General features: G+C 50.5%; 2 protein-coding genes across 2 annotated transcripts in view; both read left to right on the top strand.

Annotated features, from left to right (window-relative positions):
- The first annotated feature begins 11,407 nt into the window (after positions 1-11,407).
- On the top strand, positions 11,408-14,719 carry LOC123368365 (pyrin-like). The gene is made up of 2 exons (XM_045013129.1): positions 11,408-11,689; positions 14,188-14,719. Exons 1-2 carry the CDS (start codon positions 11,413-11,415, stop codon positions 14,520-14,522), a joined length of 612 nt encoding a protein of 203 aa, XP_044869064.1. The 5' UTR covers positions 11,408-11,412; the 3' UTR covers positions 14,523-14,719.
- Positions 14,383-16,918, top strand: part of LOC123368297 — a 64,129-nt gene continuing 61,593 nt past the window's right edge. Inside the window, exon 1 of the mRNA XM_045012973.1 lies at positions 14,383-14,493. The gene's annotated coding sequence lies outside the window, so the exon portion shown is untranslated. The remainder of the gene's footprint in view (positions 14,494-16,918) is intronic.

Raw genomic sequence — 16,918 nt, 5'->3', positions numbered from 1 at the left:
CTGCTCTCTCCTCTCAGCTTGTCTGCATTGGGAAGTGGGGTGTGTGTATTAATCCGCAGCTTTTTGATGCACATCAGATAACTCGCAGTATGCACACCGGTCTAATAGTGTGTGCATGGGACTGAGGCCAGCCATAAGCTGGGAAGTGTATGGTCACATCCTCACATTCCAAACTAGTCACATTGAAATAAGGTGCTATTGGGCTGTTAGGAATATAATCCTGTCCTGATATTCCTATCACCTCCAGAGAAAGGGAAGAACCTAGAAGATGTAAAAGGAAACTTAATTTGATAGCATCCTGTCTGGCAAGAACTCACTTATCAATAGACACAGCTGGAAAACCCTTGTGTCTGTATTCACTTGAGCTGAGGCCCTGTTTCTGTCCAGCCTGCAAAAGAGCTGAAAATTACTAAGAGACTGATATGCGGAGAGGCGGATGGTGACTGACAGGCAGCAGCGGAGAGGGGTAATTAGCGGCCAGCAGGGTGGCAGTGGAGAGGTGCGATGAGTGGCCAGCAGGGCGGTGGCAGAGAGATGTGATGAGCAGCCAGCAGAGTGGCTGGTGGAGGGGCACACTGAGAGTGGTGAGGAGGTGGCTGGCGAGTGGTCAGCGGAGTGAGTAAGATTCCTCTTTGCCCCCTACCCAGCGTGGGAGGTGAACTCTGCAGATACACCTCCGAACTCTGGGTCTGTACTGACTAAAGATAGCAACTGTGAGTGGTGTGCAGAGAAGAGTCGGGCATATGAATGGGACTTTTGTGTTGCTGGACTTAAGAACCTGAGGGGAAAAGGACACTGCCCAACTTACTTAGGGGTGGGTCTTTTACTCATGTTTATGAACCCTGTTTATGGTGATTTCCCAAAGTAGCTCTGAGTTGCTTCCCTTCTTTTCTTAAGTGTCTTTTGTAAACAGACTTTGTGCTTGCAAGGTGTCCAGGGGTGGTGTGTAATTTTCACAGGTTACTGGGTGTTGTATCGATGGAAAGGAACCCCTAGATATTGAACCCAGCCCTGGTTGCTGCTGGCTCCACCTGGTAGAAGGGTTACATTTATTGTTGTGGCAGAGGGACATTGGGGCGATCCTTGTTTTAATGTATGTTTTTGCCTGTACCCATTTGTAGAACCCTGTGAATTATTTCAGTTTTCCAGCTTTTCTGTGTTAATCCACTGAGTCATCAGGACTGAATTTTTATCAGCTTTTGTAATGAAACAACAATCAATTGTGTAAAACAAAATAAATCTTTAATTGAACTGACAACTTGAAAGAAACCTTTAATTAAAACAAAAGTCGATCAAAAAGCTCCAAGTACAATAGTGCAGGTAGAACAGAACAGTGGCTGGGGTGCTTAAAATCACAGGCGAGTGCACACCTCCCCTCTGCCTCTTGTTTGTGGGACTTCAGGTGCTCAGGGGTGAAGCTCCACATTATCTGGGGCCCTGGATGACTCAGAAGAGCTGGGTTCCCAGTTCTCAGTGCCCAGAGCTTGGCTCTGTGGAAGGGATGGCCTCTGTTGGGATGTTGTTATCCAGTGGGAAGAAGTTGGTGGCATTCTCAGTATCCTATATGGTCCAGGGACTGCAGAAAATGGCTGGGCTGGATCCTGGTTTACAACACTGCATTACCCACTACCCTAACAGCCACGTCAGATGCAGCAGAGCATTTTGGTTTTTCATTGCTTCCAGGGCTCACCTCTGCATCTCTCCGTCTTGTTCCATGCTCTGTTTGCCGGCACAATGTGGCAATGGCCTATGACCACACTGTCCTTGGCATCTGCTATGATCTCTCCGAAGAGTTCCCCTTGTTCCTCTCTGTCCTCAGACACTGCCCCTACCTCTCTGCTGGTTTGGTTTTACTTTGGGACTCTGTTATTAGGTGGGCGAACATTGCATTCTGAGTTTTCTGTTTTCTCCCCCCTCAGTTAGACAGCTGCTCAGACATAGATAAAGGACCCATCCTTGAGGGTCTGGCTGGTGCAGGTGCCATGGCTGTGGGAGAGGGGGAACCCCAAAGTGGTTATTGTTCATATTCCAGACAAGCTGTGATAGCATTTTTCTTTTAAACTTTAGCATTTGTGACTTTACCTCCCTGAGATTCTTCCAAGTCTTGGGGGAGAGTCACCAGAGACGGTGAGGGGCGGGCAGGAGGAGGGCCAGCTGCACTGGGATTTTCAACTGTGCAGTATGTGCTTCTTGGCTTTGCTGTTGTGCTGGGAGGCTGTCAAGGAGGGAGGCGGAAGAGAATAACATTCCCGATCTGGACTGGCAGTTTTGGTGCACACTGGAGGCGCTGCTATGGTGTCGTAGGGGCTAGCAGGGACATCTGCACAGCAGCACAGCACAATAATATTAGTAATAAACTGTAAAGTTTGATACTCACATGCCAAGGTTCCCTCCAGTGCCAGAGCTGCCGGTCGCCAGAGACACTGAGGAGTTCCTGGAGCTGCTGGAGTTCCTGGGGTTAGCTGTTTATCCAGGCAAGATGGACAATGTTACCCAGGTACCCTCCCTCCCCCGAACGGGAGTATAGGAAGCAGCTCAGTATAGGCTGTGTTGCTAACTGACAGCTGGCTGGCTGGATTTCCCCACTGACCCAGTGGCAGAACACTCTGCTACTGTTAGGGCTCTGGGCTGGGACCTGGTGGTGTTGGGTGGGCCTGGGTCCCCCTACCCCCTGCAGCCGCCCCACCTGGGGTGGCAGGTTCCCCACTCTAAGCCAAGAGGCCTGCATTTATTGGCAGTCTGCCGGAGGCAGCACCCCGACTGTTTGGTGCCCCACCCTGCCTGAGGGCCTGGGCTTTATAGAATCATTACTGCTCTGTCCTGACTGCAGGTCACAGCCTCCTGGTGCCCTACCCAGCTTCAGGGCCTGGACTTATAGACATTACTGCTCTACCCTGCCGAGTGGTGGAGCCCCGGGTGCTATCCCCCCCTGAACTGTGCCCTTCCAGAAGCCTTGTAGTGAGGGGGCATGGCCTCCCTCCCAGATGGATGGAGGGACAGCCACAACCATCTTACATGGAGTCATTTATTCCCCACCCCCACTGCATTAGAAGCTCCTTCTTGAACCCACCTGAGGGCCAGAAACTTCATGTAAGAGAACTAATAATTACTTCTCGCTTTATGGAACACAGGGAAGGAAAAAAACCCACAAGCTCCCCCTGGTGATTTCAATGGATTCCTCCTGATTTACAACAAGGGGGAGGAGAATCTGGCCCTAAGGATCTCAGCAATTGTCCGCCTCACCCCATGTCTGGCTTCATAAACTAGAATTTAACCCCCCACCAGCACCTCCCTGCCCCAGTAGCCTCCCTGAAGTGCTGCAGAGCAGGAGAGACAGACCCTGGGGAGGAGCCTTTCCAGACCCACTGGCCCAGGATCTCTCAGCCTGGAGGAGCAGGAGCTGCCTGAGGGGATGTGGCTGAGGCCCAGATGACATGCAAGGGAATCTGGGCTGCGTGACCCGCAGCCCAGTCAGGGTGTCACTGGGGCCAGATGGGGAACTGGGGCAGCAGGGACTATGGGGAGCTCCTGTCCAAGCAATGACCCAGCTCTGTCCCTGGGCTGGCTTTGCTCCCAACTCCCATCCCCAGAGCCCTCAGCTCCTGCCCTCCCCTTGTGACTGGCTCTGACACCGCAGCCTCGCACTGCCCCTCAGCATCTGTCTGGGGAAGCCTTCCCCTGCCACCGACCCTGCAGCCAGGGTCCCCAGCACAGACACAGATTTTATCTATGGGTCTCAATGCTCTGAACTCTTGGAGAGTAAATAGCATTACGTATCTGTGATAGGCCTCGCTTGGAGCTGGGGAGGGCTGGTTGGGAGGGTAGCATCACCAAGTGGCCAAGGCTTAGGCCCAAGACCTTCAGGAAGTTGTTGGTAAAGGAGCCCAGTCTCTCCGACTCCAGCAGGCTCAGACCCAGGCAGGGCCATCCTTGGGATTTATGGTGCCCTAGGCGGGATTATTAAACAGGTGCCCCTGTGCCTGTCTTGCTCTTAGCAACACAAACATAAGTTTACAGTATTGGAAAACTTGCCACATGCATGTTATTAAAACCAGTTTAACTTAATGAAGCAGACTGTAATGCTGATGGACTAGCACTAAAGAAGTAGCCCTATAGAAAAAAATCTGATTTGACAGAATGATGCAAATAATGTAATTTTTTAAATTTGTCAACATTTTATTGGAAATTTATATGAAGAGGTAATGAAACAAGGATTAGTTTTTAATTAAAAGCAATCTTTCTGGCTTTTTTAGCTGCAAAATCAGTAAGAATGTCATCGTATGACAAAGACAAGTGATGTCTTGTTCGATTGCAAGAATAGCAAGACCAGTCAAGTGTTCCTGACTCATCATAGAGCAGAGATAGTTTTTAATGAGATTTAGTTTTGAGAAACTCCGTTCTCCTGATGCTACTGTTACAGGAATTGTCAGTAGAATATGAGTGGCAATGTACACATTAGGATATATGTCAACAAGTTTGCTGGTATGAATAAACTGTACAATGTCCATCATCGATTTTGCATGTGGCAACAACTCAATTCTTCGTACAGTTCAAGTCCATTTAAATCAAAACAATCACCATGCTTCAGGAGGCTCTCTAGGTCAGGGGTCCCCAATGCAGTGCCCACATGTGCCATGGCGCCCGCAGGGGCCTCTCAGTGCACCCGCGTACTGGCCGGAGGACTAGCATCTGCCGACGCCCCTGTATGACACCGCTTGCCGCCAACAAGCAGTGTCATCCAGAGGCGTCGCCGCCGAATTTTGGCAGCATTTCGGCAGATGCTCATCCGCCACCACAGTCCTTTGTCTGGTGACCGCCAGACGAAAAAGGTTGGGGATCACTGCTCTAGGTTCTTGCACATTGTCATTAGTTGCTCTTGTTTTCCTATTTCATTGAATTTAGTCCCGCTCAGCCCACTACCAGCTAAGTGAATGGAACCCCAGGCCAACAGCGAGTTGAGTGGCTCAGCTGGGGTCTCAGCCACCGGCCTGCTCAGCTCGCTGCCAGCCTGGGGTTCCTTGGGGGTCCCCAGGCCAGCAGTGGGTGCTGAGAGGGGCTGGCAGCCAGGACCTCAGGTGGCAATGGGGCAGCAGCCGGAACCCCAGAGTAGCAGTGGGCTGAGCCGCTCAGCCCGCTGCTGCGTGCCATCAAAAATCAGCTCGCGTGCCACCTTTGGCATGTGTGCTGTAGGTTGCCGACCCCTGCTCTGTACACTAGTAAGGAGATGAGCATATTACAGTTGCTTGGAGGGCTCTATTTAGCAGTAACAGGGCTGTAGGAAAGTCAGTCAACATTTTTTTGACAGGTATCAGAGTAGCAGCCGTGTTAGTCTGTATCCGCAAAAAGAACAGGAGTACTTGTGGCACCTTAGAGACTAAGACATTTATTTGAGCATAAGCTTTCGTGGGCTACAGCTCACTTCATCGGATGCATAGACTGGAACATATATTGAGGAGATAAATATACACATACAGAGAGCATGAAAAGGTGGGAGTTGTCTTACCAACTCTGAGAGGCCAATTAAGTAAGTTATGGGGAGAGATTCTGTCTTGCCCTCAGCCCTTCTCTGCTGCAGCTGCAAGTCTGCTGTCCTCCCAGGTCTGCCCCTAGTGAGCTGCTCCTCTGCCTTTTAACTCTTCCTCTAGCTGATGTGTTTCCTACAGACATGGCAGGGCTGGGCAGGGCGGGCTGAGCCCACAGTAGTTCCAAAACCCCTTGTTGCCCAGTGTGGAGTTTGTAACCCCCATCACGGCATCACGGAAGGGCTAGTTCTGACTCCACCACTCAGATTGATGTCTGCATTGTGGTGAAAATGGGCCATGATTTCCTGTTCTTTCTGTGCAGGTGGCTTGTTAAGGTGCAAATTGACATCATGGCTGTTTTTAGGCCTTGTGAATATTCTCTCTGCTTTTTGTTTGATATTTTTTCATTCATTTCTAATGGGGAGTGTTTGAAATAAGCCTTGTTGAAAGTTGCCCATGTGAGTCTGACCATTTCTGGTTAATAACCCCGAGCTCTCTAAATACAGCAGGTGAGGTGAAATTTGAGTGGATTTGTGACATAGGTCACAATTATTATTTAAAAGGAAATATTTAGGGTTAAGGCGATTATTTCCTATTATTGGCCTTGGGACCACTGATAAAATCTTCTCCATCACGCTGAGAAGTTATTCATCAGGTAATGGCAGATGCCATGGAAGTAATATCAAACTAGTCTTGGAATAAGGGGCATGTGGCCATACGTGGGATGCTTTGGGAACAGGTGCTGATGTCATGCATGTTATATGCTATGAAGCATCACTGTACAAACACCCCTAGGCAGAATTAAGGAGCTGGTGTGCAGTGCCAGCATCCAGACAGGCATTGAAGGGGTTGTGTGGATCACAGAACTCTCTGGAGGAGTGGTCCAGCCTTTTCTGTCCTTCCTTTGTATTACAGAGCAGCTGCTCAAAAAGAGGGGTAGTGGCTAGGCCAACTTCCCAGACCATATGCTTAATTAGCAGGTTTGTGCCAGGGATTTCCAGTGGCAAAGGCAGGAAAAGGGAAGTGTGTGTTAAGGAAGAGAGTCCAAGAGAGATAAGGATGAAGAAACTCTTTCTTGGTGACTGGATAATGGTGCCATAGTTGAGATTTCTGCCAGAAGTGCAGTTTTGCCCACCTCGATTCAAGGAAACTTGTGTACCCTCTAAATAAAAAAAAAAGACATTAGAAAATCCCCCATGTAGCATCAATTTCTCTTTCAGTAAAAAATAGACAGACAAGGACCCAAAATCTGCTGCTTCTCACCTGAGGAGCAGCAGGGGCTAAGGGTGTGATGGAGGGGCTAGTAAGTGGGTTGGTGGGATCCAAACTATTCCACAGTGTGTGGCTGAGGGATAACATCCATTCTTCTTCGAGTGCTGCCCCTGTAGGTGCTCGGACGACAAGAGCCAAGATGGTCTGTGCATCGCAATAGCTGTGGCTGTGGTCCATGCTGCCGTATCAGCAACATCCAGGGAAGCCTGCAAGGCGGTCTTGGCTACCAGTTGTTCTTTGGTAAGCAAGGTCTTGAATTGTGCACTTTTAGCTATGGGAAGGTTGGTCATAAACTCAAATAGCTTCCCATAATTGTCATAATCATACTTTGACAGGAGGGTGCTGTAATTAGAAACTCTGAATTGTAAAGTAGACGAGATATTGACCTACCATTGGGGGGATTGGCTGGCTCAGAGGTTCAAGGAATGGGAGCTTTAACAACTAGGCTAGATTGGATCCAGTGGTCTAGAAGTGAGTGACCCATAGTGGTTACTGTCCCTTGGCTGTCCTACAGCCTGCAATGGCGATGAATCTGCAAGGTTTCCTTGTTGTCCTAGTGGAGAAGGGTCCCCTAGCCCCACATGACTGGTCCCATTAGAGCCCATTGCATGCTATTGTGGCTGAACAAGCCATGAATACTGAACTGCCAGCTCACAGCAGAGTGTCCGGTCCCTCTAGGGCAGATTGGAGTGGGGCAGTGTGTGGGGACACAGGACCCGGCTCAAGGTCTCTGGGTCGATAGCAATGTGGGGTGTAGGTTGGCAGTCCGTCCCCCCCTCCTACACAAATCAGGAGCACAGAACACCATGGGGCTGAAATGCTCAAAGCTTTTTATTGACAGACCCATAGCAGAGCAGGCGGGATAGAGCTGGATTGGGAGAGGGGAAGGCTGCATGATAGGTGACAGGAGTCACAGCAAAGCAGGCTCTGGAAAGACAGCAGGGTCGGGTACCTCATGTACATGAGGATGCCCTAGGAGAGCCTTTCTCCTCGGCACAGGCTGTGGGCTGGACACAGGGTGGTGAGAGGTTGTTTGGGGGAGTTCTTCCATCTTCTCCTGCTGAGATCTGATCATGATCTACATTGAGGGCAGCTGCCTAGGAACACAGGAAGTTAGATGAGAGAAGCTGCATGTGCCCTTACACTCTGTCATCAGTGGCGCATGATGCCCATCTAGGGTGACATTTTGCATACATTAGAATATTTGTATAAATTCCCACACACCAGAACAACATTTGCCTCCCCAGTTCAAAGCGATACTGTGACAAACTCACAACTGGGTAGATAGATGACTACCTCTGTGAGGAGCCTTGTCTGTGCGATGGGTGCATGTGAATGACTTTGTCACACATTTCTATGCCATACATCCAGTATTGTTCCTGTCTTCTAAGGTGACCAGTTTTGTGTGTCTGTGTGTGTGTGTGTTACACACACGTAAACTCTTTGTGTATCTATGTGTTTAAATAACAAAATCCTGCATATATAGTGTAACCTCCCAAAATATAATCATTGCCAATTATCAGCTTGGGTGTAATATCCTTTTATCTGTGTAGATTGTTAGGTCTGTGGGGCAGGGACTGGCTCTCGCTATGGGTATGTCTACACTGCATTGTAAACCCAGGGCTGTGGGACCCAGGCTTGTGAGCTCAGTGTTTCCAAGCTCACACTTGAGCATCCACGCTGCATATAAACTTAGGATTATATGGGCACGGCTGGCCTTAGGGAAAATGGGGCCCTGGATGAACTTGTATTTTGGTGCTCTCAATGCTTCCTTCAATGCCCCAGAGCTCCATATGCCTGGACAGCCAGCTCAATCCCCTCCACCACCCATCACAACTTGTCCATGACTGATACACTCCATGGATGGAAAGATCAGCACCGTGCCCTGATCCTCTAATGGCCCCAAAGACACCCTGCCCCAGAGCTTTCTGGGGCCACAGTCCCTCCCACGGGGGCACTCACCATGGAGCCTGGGGGAGTCCAGATTCTGAGGTGTCAGCAGGATAAGGGCTCTAGTCTGTGTCCCAGGGTTCTTTTCATAGAATCATAGAATATGAGAGTTGGAAGACACCTCAGGTCATCTACTCCAATCCCCTGCTCAAAGCAGGACCAACCCCAATTAAATCATCCCAGCCAGGGCTTTGTCAAGCTGGACCTTAAAAACCTCTAAAGATGGAGATTCCACTTCCTCCCTAAGTAACCCATTCCAGTGCTTCCAACCCCCCCTCCCCAATCTATGTTCTCTTGGTTGCAGTCCTTGTGGCTCAGCTCGGGCTCGGAGCAGCAGGACTCCAGCCGGGAGCGGGCATTCCTGCGCAGCTTGGGGCTGGAGGGAGACACAGCACGAGGCGGTGTTCCTCATCTTCCTTCGCCGGCTAGCCCCTGCCACCCAGCCGGGTGCAGGAGGTGCAGGGGGAGCTCATCACCAGTGGCAGCGAGAAGCCCCAGGCAGCAGCGAAGAAAATAACAAGCCTCACCCATGCCCCTCTCCCCTGCCCCATGCTAGCCATCCACTGAGCCCCCCATGGCCCTGGTTAAATCTCCCCTAGGACCCTGCGTGAGATCTGAACAAACACCGGGACAGGCGTCTGGCACCATGGGACAGCAGTGACCCCACGGCAGGTCCAGCCTTGGCCACGTGTGGAATTTGCCCTGACACGCAGCCCCGTTCTCCTGGCTGGAGCTGCCCCACCAACTAGAGATGCCAAACTATGCCTGCGGATAACTCATAATTGAATGGTATCTGGGTATAAAACCGCAGTTCCCACCTACAGAGACGGCACAGGCTGTAGACAAAGGTGCTCTATTCTACTGGTATTGTCCACGTTCCTCATGTGGCCAAGGTTGCTGTCTGCCATAAATATTTGATTAATAGGTTTTTCTGTTATTTGATGAACCCTTCTGTTAAAATAGTCCTAGTTACACACACAGTAAATGGAAATGATTGTGTGTTTACACATCAGCTCCTTTCAGCGCTGTCACCAAATATCGTGATTTTCCTAATACAGTTGTGACAGTTGGCAATGCCGCCTAACTTCAGAAAAATGTTGGCATTGGCTGTTTGCATGAGAAGATCTGTGCAAAGGCACAGACATAACGGAGCTCTCCTATCTGGTATTTCTGTGCTCAGAAAGGGAGAATGTTCTTTGTCCCCGTTGGCTTCTCTCATTACTATCAGCGTTCTTCTCACAAACGTTTTGGAATACGAGGGAGGTAAACAAAAGGAGGGATTTAGATGACCAGCAAGTCACACTTCTGGGTGTTGTCAATTATTATATTTTTGCTTCTCTATTTGCATTGCTGCTGCAATCGCTCAAGCTCTGACCGAGCCGTGAGCAGATACCTGCTGTTCGTGGAATTAATTCCCATTTCTCAACTCCTCCTCTGGCAAACTCCCACTGACATCAGGGGAAGTTTTGCCTCAATGAGGACTGAGTAAAAATTGAATCGAGCTGAGGATTGGCCCAAGCTTTTTTATTCTAGGTTAATTTCAGATCTCTTGTAATAAAGAACAGGGCCTACTTTCTGTTCTCTGTTGGTGATCACATCTGGCTCCCGAGTTGTCTGTCTGACCTGTTGGCATCTCTGAAGGACAGAGATAAGTCAATACAGATCTGAAATTAACAGTTTCTCAAACCAGGAAGTGCAGTAACTTCAGGGAAACTGCTTTGCAGTTTTTATTCTGCTATTCCTGAAAGTGATTTAGTGAGAATGGAATTTCAGCATCTGGAAAGATTGTTCCTCCCCCTGACACGTAACACCACAAGTAGGTCAACACTCTAGTAACCTGTTTTTTAACTATTTGGAGACATTCTCATCTAGCCTAGCTGCACCAGGCACACCTGAGATTGTAGTTCCTCTGCTGTTCTACCCACGTGTGCCTGGTCACACCCTGCCATGTGGCATAACTCTGATCAGATGAGTAGATGCCGTATGCAGTTGCAGGGGCAATGCCAGCTCCTCCCACCCACCCCCAGTTTCCCTCCCCCAGTCTCTGCCAATGGTGTTATATTAGTGATTAAAATGCCAGGCTTTGGGAAGACAAAAATAATATAGAAAACAGGAAAAATGTTGTCAGGAAAATCCTCAGACCAGACCCTTGGGCCCAGATTGACCAAGATATGCTGGTCATGACTCTCATGGATTTCAGTGGGTACTAGGTGCTTCAGTATCGGGGGGGGGGGGGGTTGGATTATTTCAGGGATGGTTTATTAAGAAGCAACACAACTCATTATCAGTGGCGACCCCTAGGAGCCCTAGTCACAGGACCCCGTTGTGCTGGGTGCTGTTCATTATTGGTTAGACATATTATGGCAGCACGAGGAGCCTCAGGCGTGGCCCAGGACCCCAGTGTGTGAGGTGCTGGACACTTTTTATTAGATGTGCCTGATATTAAGAGATGGTCAGTTAAGGCACTGGATGGGACTGGGGGAGATGGGGAGAGAGCAGGAAATGCCACAGAGCAGAGAGTCAGAGTGACTGTGGAGTGTATTGTGGGCCCCTCCCATTTCCTGTAATAATCACTTTTCCAGTTCCTCTACAACAGCACAGAAGCTGTTTCCTGCTTCTGCTCTTTGCTCCCATGGCTGCTAGCACAGGAGTTGTCCATGAAGGCAGCATGCCCAAGACGGTGAGGGATCACCTGCTCTCTGCCCTGGCTAACCTGGGAGAAGCTCAGCTGAAGAATTTCAAATCTAAACTGAATGAAATCCGACTGCAGAAGGGATACGATAACATCCCGAAGGGCGTGCTGGAGAAAGCAGATCCTATCGAGCTCACTGACAAGATGATCCAGAGTTACCACGAGATCTATGCAGTGGTGGTGGCTGTGAAGGTGCTGAGAGCCATCAACGAGAGCCAGCTGGCATCAAGGCTTGCTAGAAACACGAGAATCGGTAGGGAAAGAACCAGGGAGGGGAGATGAGCCCTCTGCATCTCCTTCCCTGCAACCTCCCTGGCTGCTCTTACTGACCTGCAGGAACCTAGCGAATCTGTTCCCTGCTCCTGTCCAGAGCAGCTATGAGAAGTTCAATAGCAGGGGGACTCCTTAAAGAGCCCAGGATCAGGGACAGTGAGTTGTATGGGCCCGTGGTGCCTGTGCTCCACCAAAATGAGAGCATGGGAACCTGGCTCCACCAAAGTTTAGGGCTGAGTCGCTTCCTGCCGGCCCTCTTTGCTTCCGGAAGGTGCTGGAAGCCGCCAGCACGTCCCGGGGTGGAGGGGGGTGGTCAGGGCTGGCTTTAGGAAGTGCAGGGCCCAATTCGAATATTTTTGGCAGGGCCCCAGCAGGGATGACTTAAAAAAAAAAACCTAAAAAAAAGCCTTTCATTTCTTAGCAACCGGTTCCCTATAAAAAAGTTCTGATTTAAGGGATGTGCCACATTATGTATTTTTTTGTACGTCCGTATTTTCCTCTTGGATGGCGATTTAAGAACCAAAAAGCCTGACATGTCTGGGAAAATACAGATGTATGTTAACCCTACCTAAAGATCTTTCTTAAAAAGATGGGCCTGAACTAGAAATGAGCTCCATTTTACATGTGTGGGTCCCCGCCACTCCCTGGGGTGTGCTAGGGTGACCAGATGTCCCGATTTTATAGGGACAGTCCTGATTTTGGGGTCTTATTATAATATAGGGATCTTATTACTCCCCACCCCCTGTTCTGATTTTTCACACTTGCTGTCTGGTCACCCTAGGGTGCGCACATGTGTGGGTCCCAGCTGCTCCCTGCCCCCCTCATTGAAGCAGGTGTGCAGGGTTACTGCCCTGGGAACTGCAGGGCACCAGTGGCCATGGGGTGGCTGGAGGCAGGGCAGGGGCTGACTGGAGGTAGGGTCTGGCTGCAGGCAGGGCAAGGGGTGTGGGGTGGTCTGGCTGGCTTTAGGCAGGGTCACAGGTGGGTGCGGCATGGGTTGGTTGGAGACAGGGCAGGGGGTGCGGGGCTGTCTGCGCGGCAAGGGGTGTGGCGGGGGTGGCTGGAGATGGGCTGGCTGCAGACAGGGGCTGGTGCGGGACTGGCTGCAGGCAGGGCAGGGGGCGTGGGGCTGGCTGCAGGCAGGGGCTGGCTGGAGACAGGGGCTGGTGTGGGGCTGCGGGCAGGGCAGGAGGTGTGGGGCTGGCTGGAGACAGGGGCTGGCTGCGGGCAGGGCAGGGGGTGCAGCAGGGGCTGGCTGCGGGCAGGGGGTGCAGGTACAGGGGGCAATTTAAAGGACCGGGGTGGCAGAAGCAGCTGGAGCCCCGTCCCTTTAAATAGCCCCCGGAGCCCCCTGCTACCCCAGGGCTCTGGGGGCTCTGGGTGCAGGTACAGGGGGAACAGCCCACCCTGTACGGTGAGTGCCTCCTCCTCCTCCCTCCCCCACCAGGGTAGCAGCAGCAGCCCAGGGCTCGGGGGCTATTTAAAGGGCCCGGGGCTCCCCCGCTTCTACCGCCCCAGCCCTTTAAACAGCCGAGGGAGCCCTGGGGAAGCGGCGCGGCTCCAGCTGCTATTTAAAGGGCCGGGACAGCAGAAGCAACGGGAGCCCAGGACTTTTTAAATAGCCCCCAGAGCCCCACAGCCCTACCCCAGGGCTCCAGCAGTGGGGCTCTGGTGGCAATTTAATGGGCCCTCAACCTCCTGCCCTAACCTGCACCACGCACCTGCTTCTGCACCCCAACCCCCGTCCCAGCCCAGACCCTGCCCCCAAACTCCATCCAAGGGCCTGACCCCTCCCCACTCCCACTCTCAAACTCCCTCCCAGAGCCTTAGGCCTGTTCTGGGCACCACCAAAAATTATACAAACCTGCGGCCCTTGCCCAGGATTTATACCTCCAATCACTTTTGTGTGTTCACCAACTGTGCTCGTCAGCTGCAGCACTTTCACTGTCACCCCTCCCCCCTTCCTCACCGATTCCTCCTCACACTCATCAGTCTGGGGTCTGTTTGCTGACTGGGGGCTGGACTGGAACAGGCACGGGCCGGGGGACAACAGGGACGGAGAAGGGGCCTGCCACTGCCTGCCATGGTCTGTTAGTTACTCGGAGGCATCTGCGCTGGGCAACCAGAAAGGTCCCCATCCCCTTTACGCAGACCCCGGGTATGTCAGGTCACACCACAGCGAGAGGGGGAGCATCCGGCACGCTAGATCACGTTCAGGAATAGCAGACTAAAAACTGGAATACATTTCTGGATACTTTTTATTAATTGTGCCTAGTGTTAAGGGATGGTTTTGTGGCTAAGGCACTGGATGGGACTGGGGGAGACAGGAGAGAGAGCAGGAAATGCCACAGAGCAGAAAGTCAGAGTGACTGTGGAGTATATTGTGGGCCCCTCCCATTTCCTGTAATAATCACTTTCTCAGTTGCTCTTTGACAGCACAGAAGCTGTTTCCTGACTTGCTCTCTGCTCCCCTGGCAGCTAAAGCAGGAGTCATCTGTGAAGGCAGCATGCACAAGACGGTGAGGGATCACCTGCTCTCTGCCCTGGCTAACCTGGGAGAAGCTCAGCTAAAGAATTTCAAATCTAAACTGAATGAAATCCAGCTGGCGGAGGGATACGATAACATCCCGAAGGGCGTGCTGGAGAAAGCAGATCCCATCGAGCTCACTGACAAGATGATCCAGAGTTACCACGAGATCTATGCAGTGGTGGTGGCTGAGGAGGTGCTGAGAGCCATCAACGAGATCCAGCTGGCATCAAGGCTTGCTACAAACACGAGAATCGGTAGGGAAAGAACCAGGGAGGGGAGATGAGCCCCCATCTCCTTCCCTCCCTGGCTGCTCTTACTGACCTGCAGGAACCTAGCAAATCTGTTCCCCGCTCCTGTCCAGAGCAGCTATGGGAAGTTCAGTAGTAGGGGGACTCCTTAAATAGCCCAGGATTTATATCTCCAATCACTTTTGTGTGTTCACCTACTGTGTTCTTCAACTGCAGCACTTTCACTGTCACCCCTCCCCCCTTCCTCACCGATTCCTCCTCACACTCATCAGTCTGGGGTCTGTTTGCTGACTGGGGGCTGGACTGGAACAGGCATGGGCCGGGGGACAACAGGGACGGAGAAGGGGCCTGCCACTGCCTGCCATGGTCTATTAGTTACTCAGAGGCATCTGCGCTGGACACCCACGCGGGGACACAGCACCCAGAAAGGTGCATGAATGAGAGTGGATAATGGTCCCCATTCCCTTTGCATAGACCCAGGGTGTGGCTCGCCACAGCACGGCGAGCAAGGAGCGTCCGGCATTTGGGACAGACTGGGCCTTTTTTTTCTGGAAAATTTCCCACGGCAGCTAACAGTGCAGCAGCAGATTCAGTGTTTTCCACAGCGGGGACAATTTCAGAGGAAACCCCAGTATCGACCGGGTCCCTGCGGCACAATCTGTCCCCAAACTCTACATGGGACAATGTGGCTCTGCAGAGGCTCTATTTAGCCCAGGGGCTCTGTCCCATTCTGGGTTGCAATTCAGCCCAATGGGGGCTGTTTCACCTCCTGCCCTGCAACCTCAGGTGCCTCACAGGGCTTTGCTGCTGTAACTCCCAGCCTGGGCTGCTCGCAAAGAGCCTGCAAGTCACCCCCTGAGTGGCTGTGTGTAGCTACTGCCCACCAGCAACACTCCAGTCACACTCTGGGTTCCGCCAGCCTTGGTTACCACTTGCAGGGTGACCCCCAACACATGCCCAGTCCTGGATTCTCCCAAAGGATGTGTGTTCTGCACTGTCCAACCTTCTTCTGCACAGTCCAGGTACTAGAGGTCCATTGATCTTGTAAGGGATCAATATCCAAGAGTTTGGCACTTGAATTGGCATTACCAAGCAATTCATTTTACACACAACCATGAATTAGTTTTGAGTAAAGAATGAAATACGTTTATTTAAGTACAAAGAGACAGATGTTAAGTCAGAAATGGTTACAAGAGAAATAAAGATAAAACACTTTCCAATAGCTAAAACTTAACATGCCAGGCTTGGTTCAAGGTACAGTTCTTACCACAAGTTCCCAGCAAGTTTGCTGAGCAAATTTTCAGGTCAGGATTCCCCTCCCCCAGGTCAAAGGGTGTGTGTGTGTGTGTGTGTGTGTGAGAGAGAGAGAGAGAGAGAGAAGGAGAGTGAGTCTTTGCTCCTCACTTTTATAGTCCTGTCCTGCTTTGAAATGCATTTCCTGAGAGTTACTCCTAGATACAGTCTATAAAAGCAACACCCTTTAGCAAAAAGGGATCTGATTACAACGTTATTTCTGCTCTATACTCTGAACTCTCTATATTTGGCTCTATGTTTTCTTACAGCAAATGTGGAGAAGCGGCCATTTCTTGTGTATGAGCTATAATATGCAGATCAGCAAGATAGTTCACTAAATACTTTCATCCTACTATTCTGAACATAGTTCTTCTAACTCCTTTTTCTCTTTCTCGGGTTCTGAGAGCTCTTCAAGCGATGGCGACCTCAGATAATTTCTTTGCATAAGCTGGGCTTCGTTACCTGCAACACTCTGTGACTCAACAGCTAGTTTCAACTTGCTTTCTATTGTCAGTTACTGAGTTAAATTCCTCTCCAGAAATTTATTTATGATTTACTCATACAATAAGAACAACAACTTTTCACACCCCCCACCCTCCGCATTCAAGTGATTTGTAACCCAACCCCAGCCAAAGTCTATCATTTGGGCAACACAGCTCTGTGTGCTGGATACCTAGGTAGATTAGGTGTGAATGTAAATACAATCTGGTCCTGAAGCCTTTCCCCCCCAGCCCCAGCTCATCACTCGCTGTCAGGGAGAGCTCATTGAGCCTTTGCTTACAAATCATCATTTGAAATTATTATGTTGGCCAACATCATCGAAATGAATACACTGACATTGTCATAAAAAACAGCTGTATAAGGAAGTTAGTCTGTGTTCATACTTTTCAAATCTATTAGACTTTTTCAGATACACATATTTTATCACTACTATATATGTTTTTAAAGTAAAAGCAACAAAGAGTCTTGTGGCACCCCTCTGATACTTGTTTTTAAAGTGTGTATTAATGTTTCAATTTCAATTCAAATTTCCAAACAATCACTAAATTGGCATGTAACTAGTTCACAAAACTGGGGGCAAGAGGGGAGGAATTCAGGGGGAGTATACACCCCCCATAGGGGGGTGTAGGGAAATCCC

The sequence above is a fragment of the Mauremys mutica genome, chromosome 4 (assembly GCF_020497125.1).
Source record: "Mauremys mutica isolate MM-2020 ecotype Southern chromosome 4, ASM2049712v1, whole genome shotgun sequence".
NCBI lineage: Eukaryota > Metazoa > Chordata > Testudines > Geoemydidae > Mauremys > Mauremys mutica.
The sequence above is the reverse complement of the archived record's forward strand: the minus strand, read 5'-3'. Positions and strand labels throughout refer to the sequence as shown.

Bases quoted from the DNA above. Each gene is read 5' to 3' on its own strand.
- LOC123368365 (XM_045013129.1), top strand. From the start codon at position 11,413: ATGCCCAAGACGGTGAGGGATCACCTGCTCTCTGCCCTGGCTAACCTG. The intron at 11,690-14,187 runs GTAGGGAAAGAA...CTCCCCTGGCAG, and splicing joins TGCTAGAAACACGAGAATCG to CTAAAGCAGGAGTCATCTGT.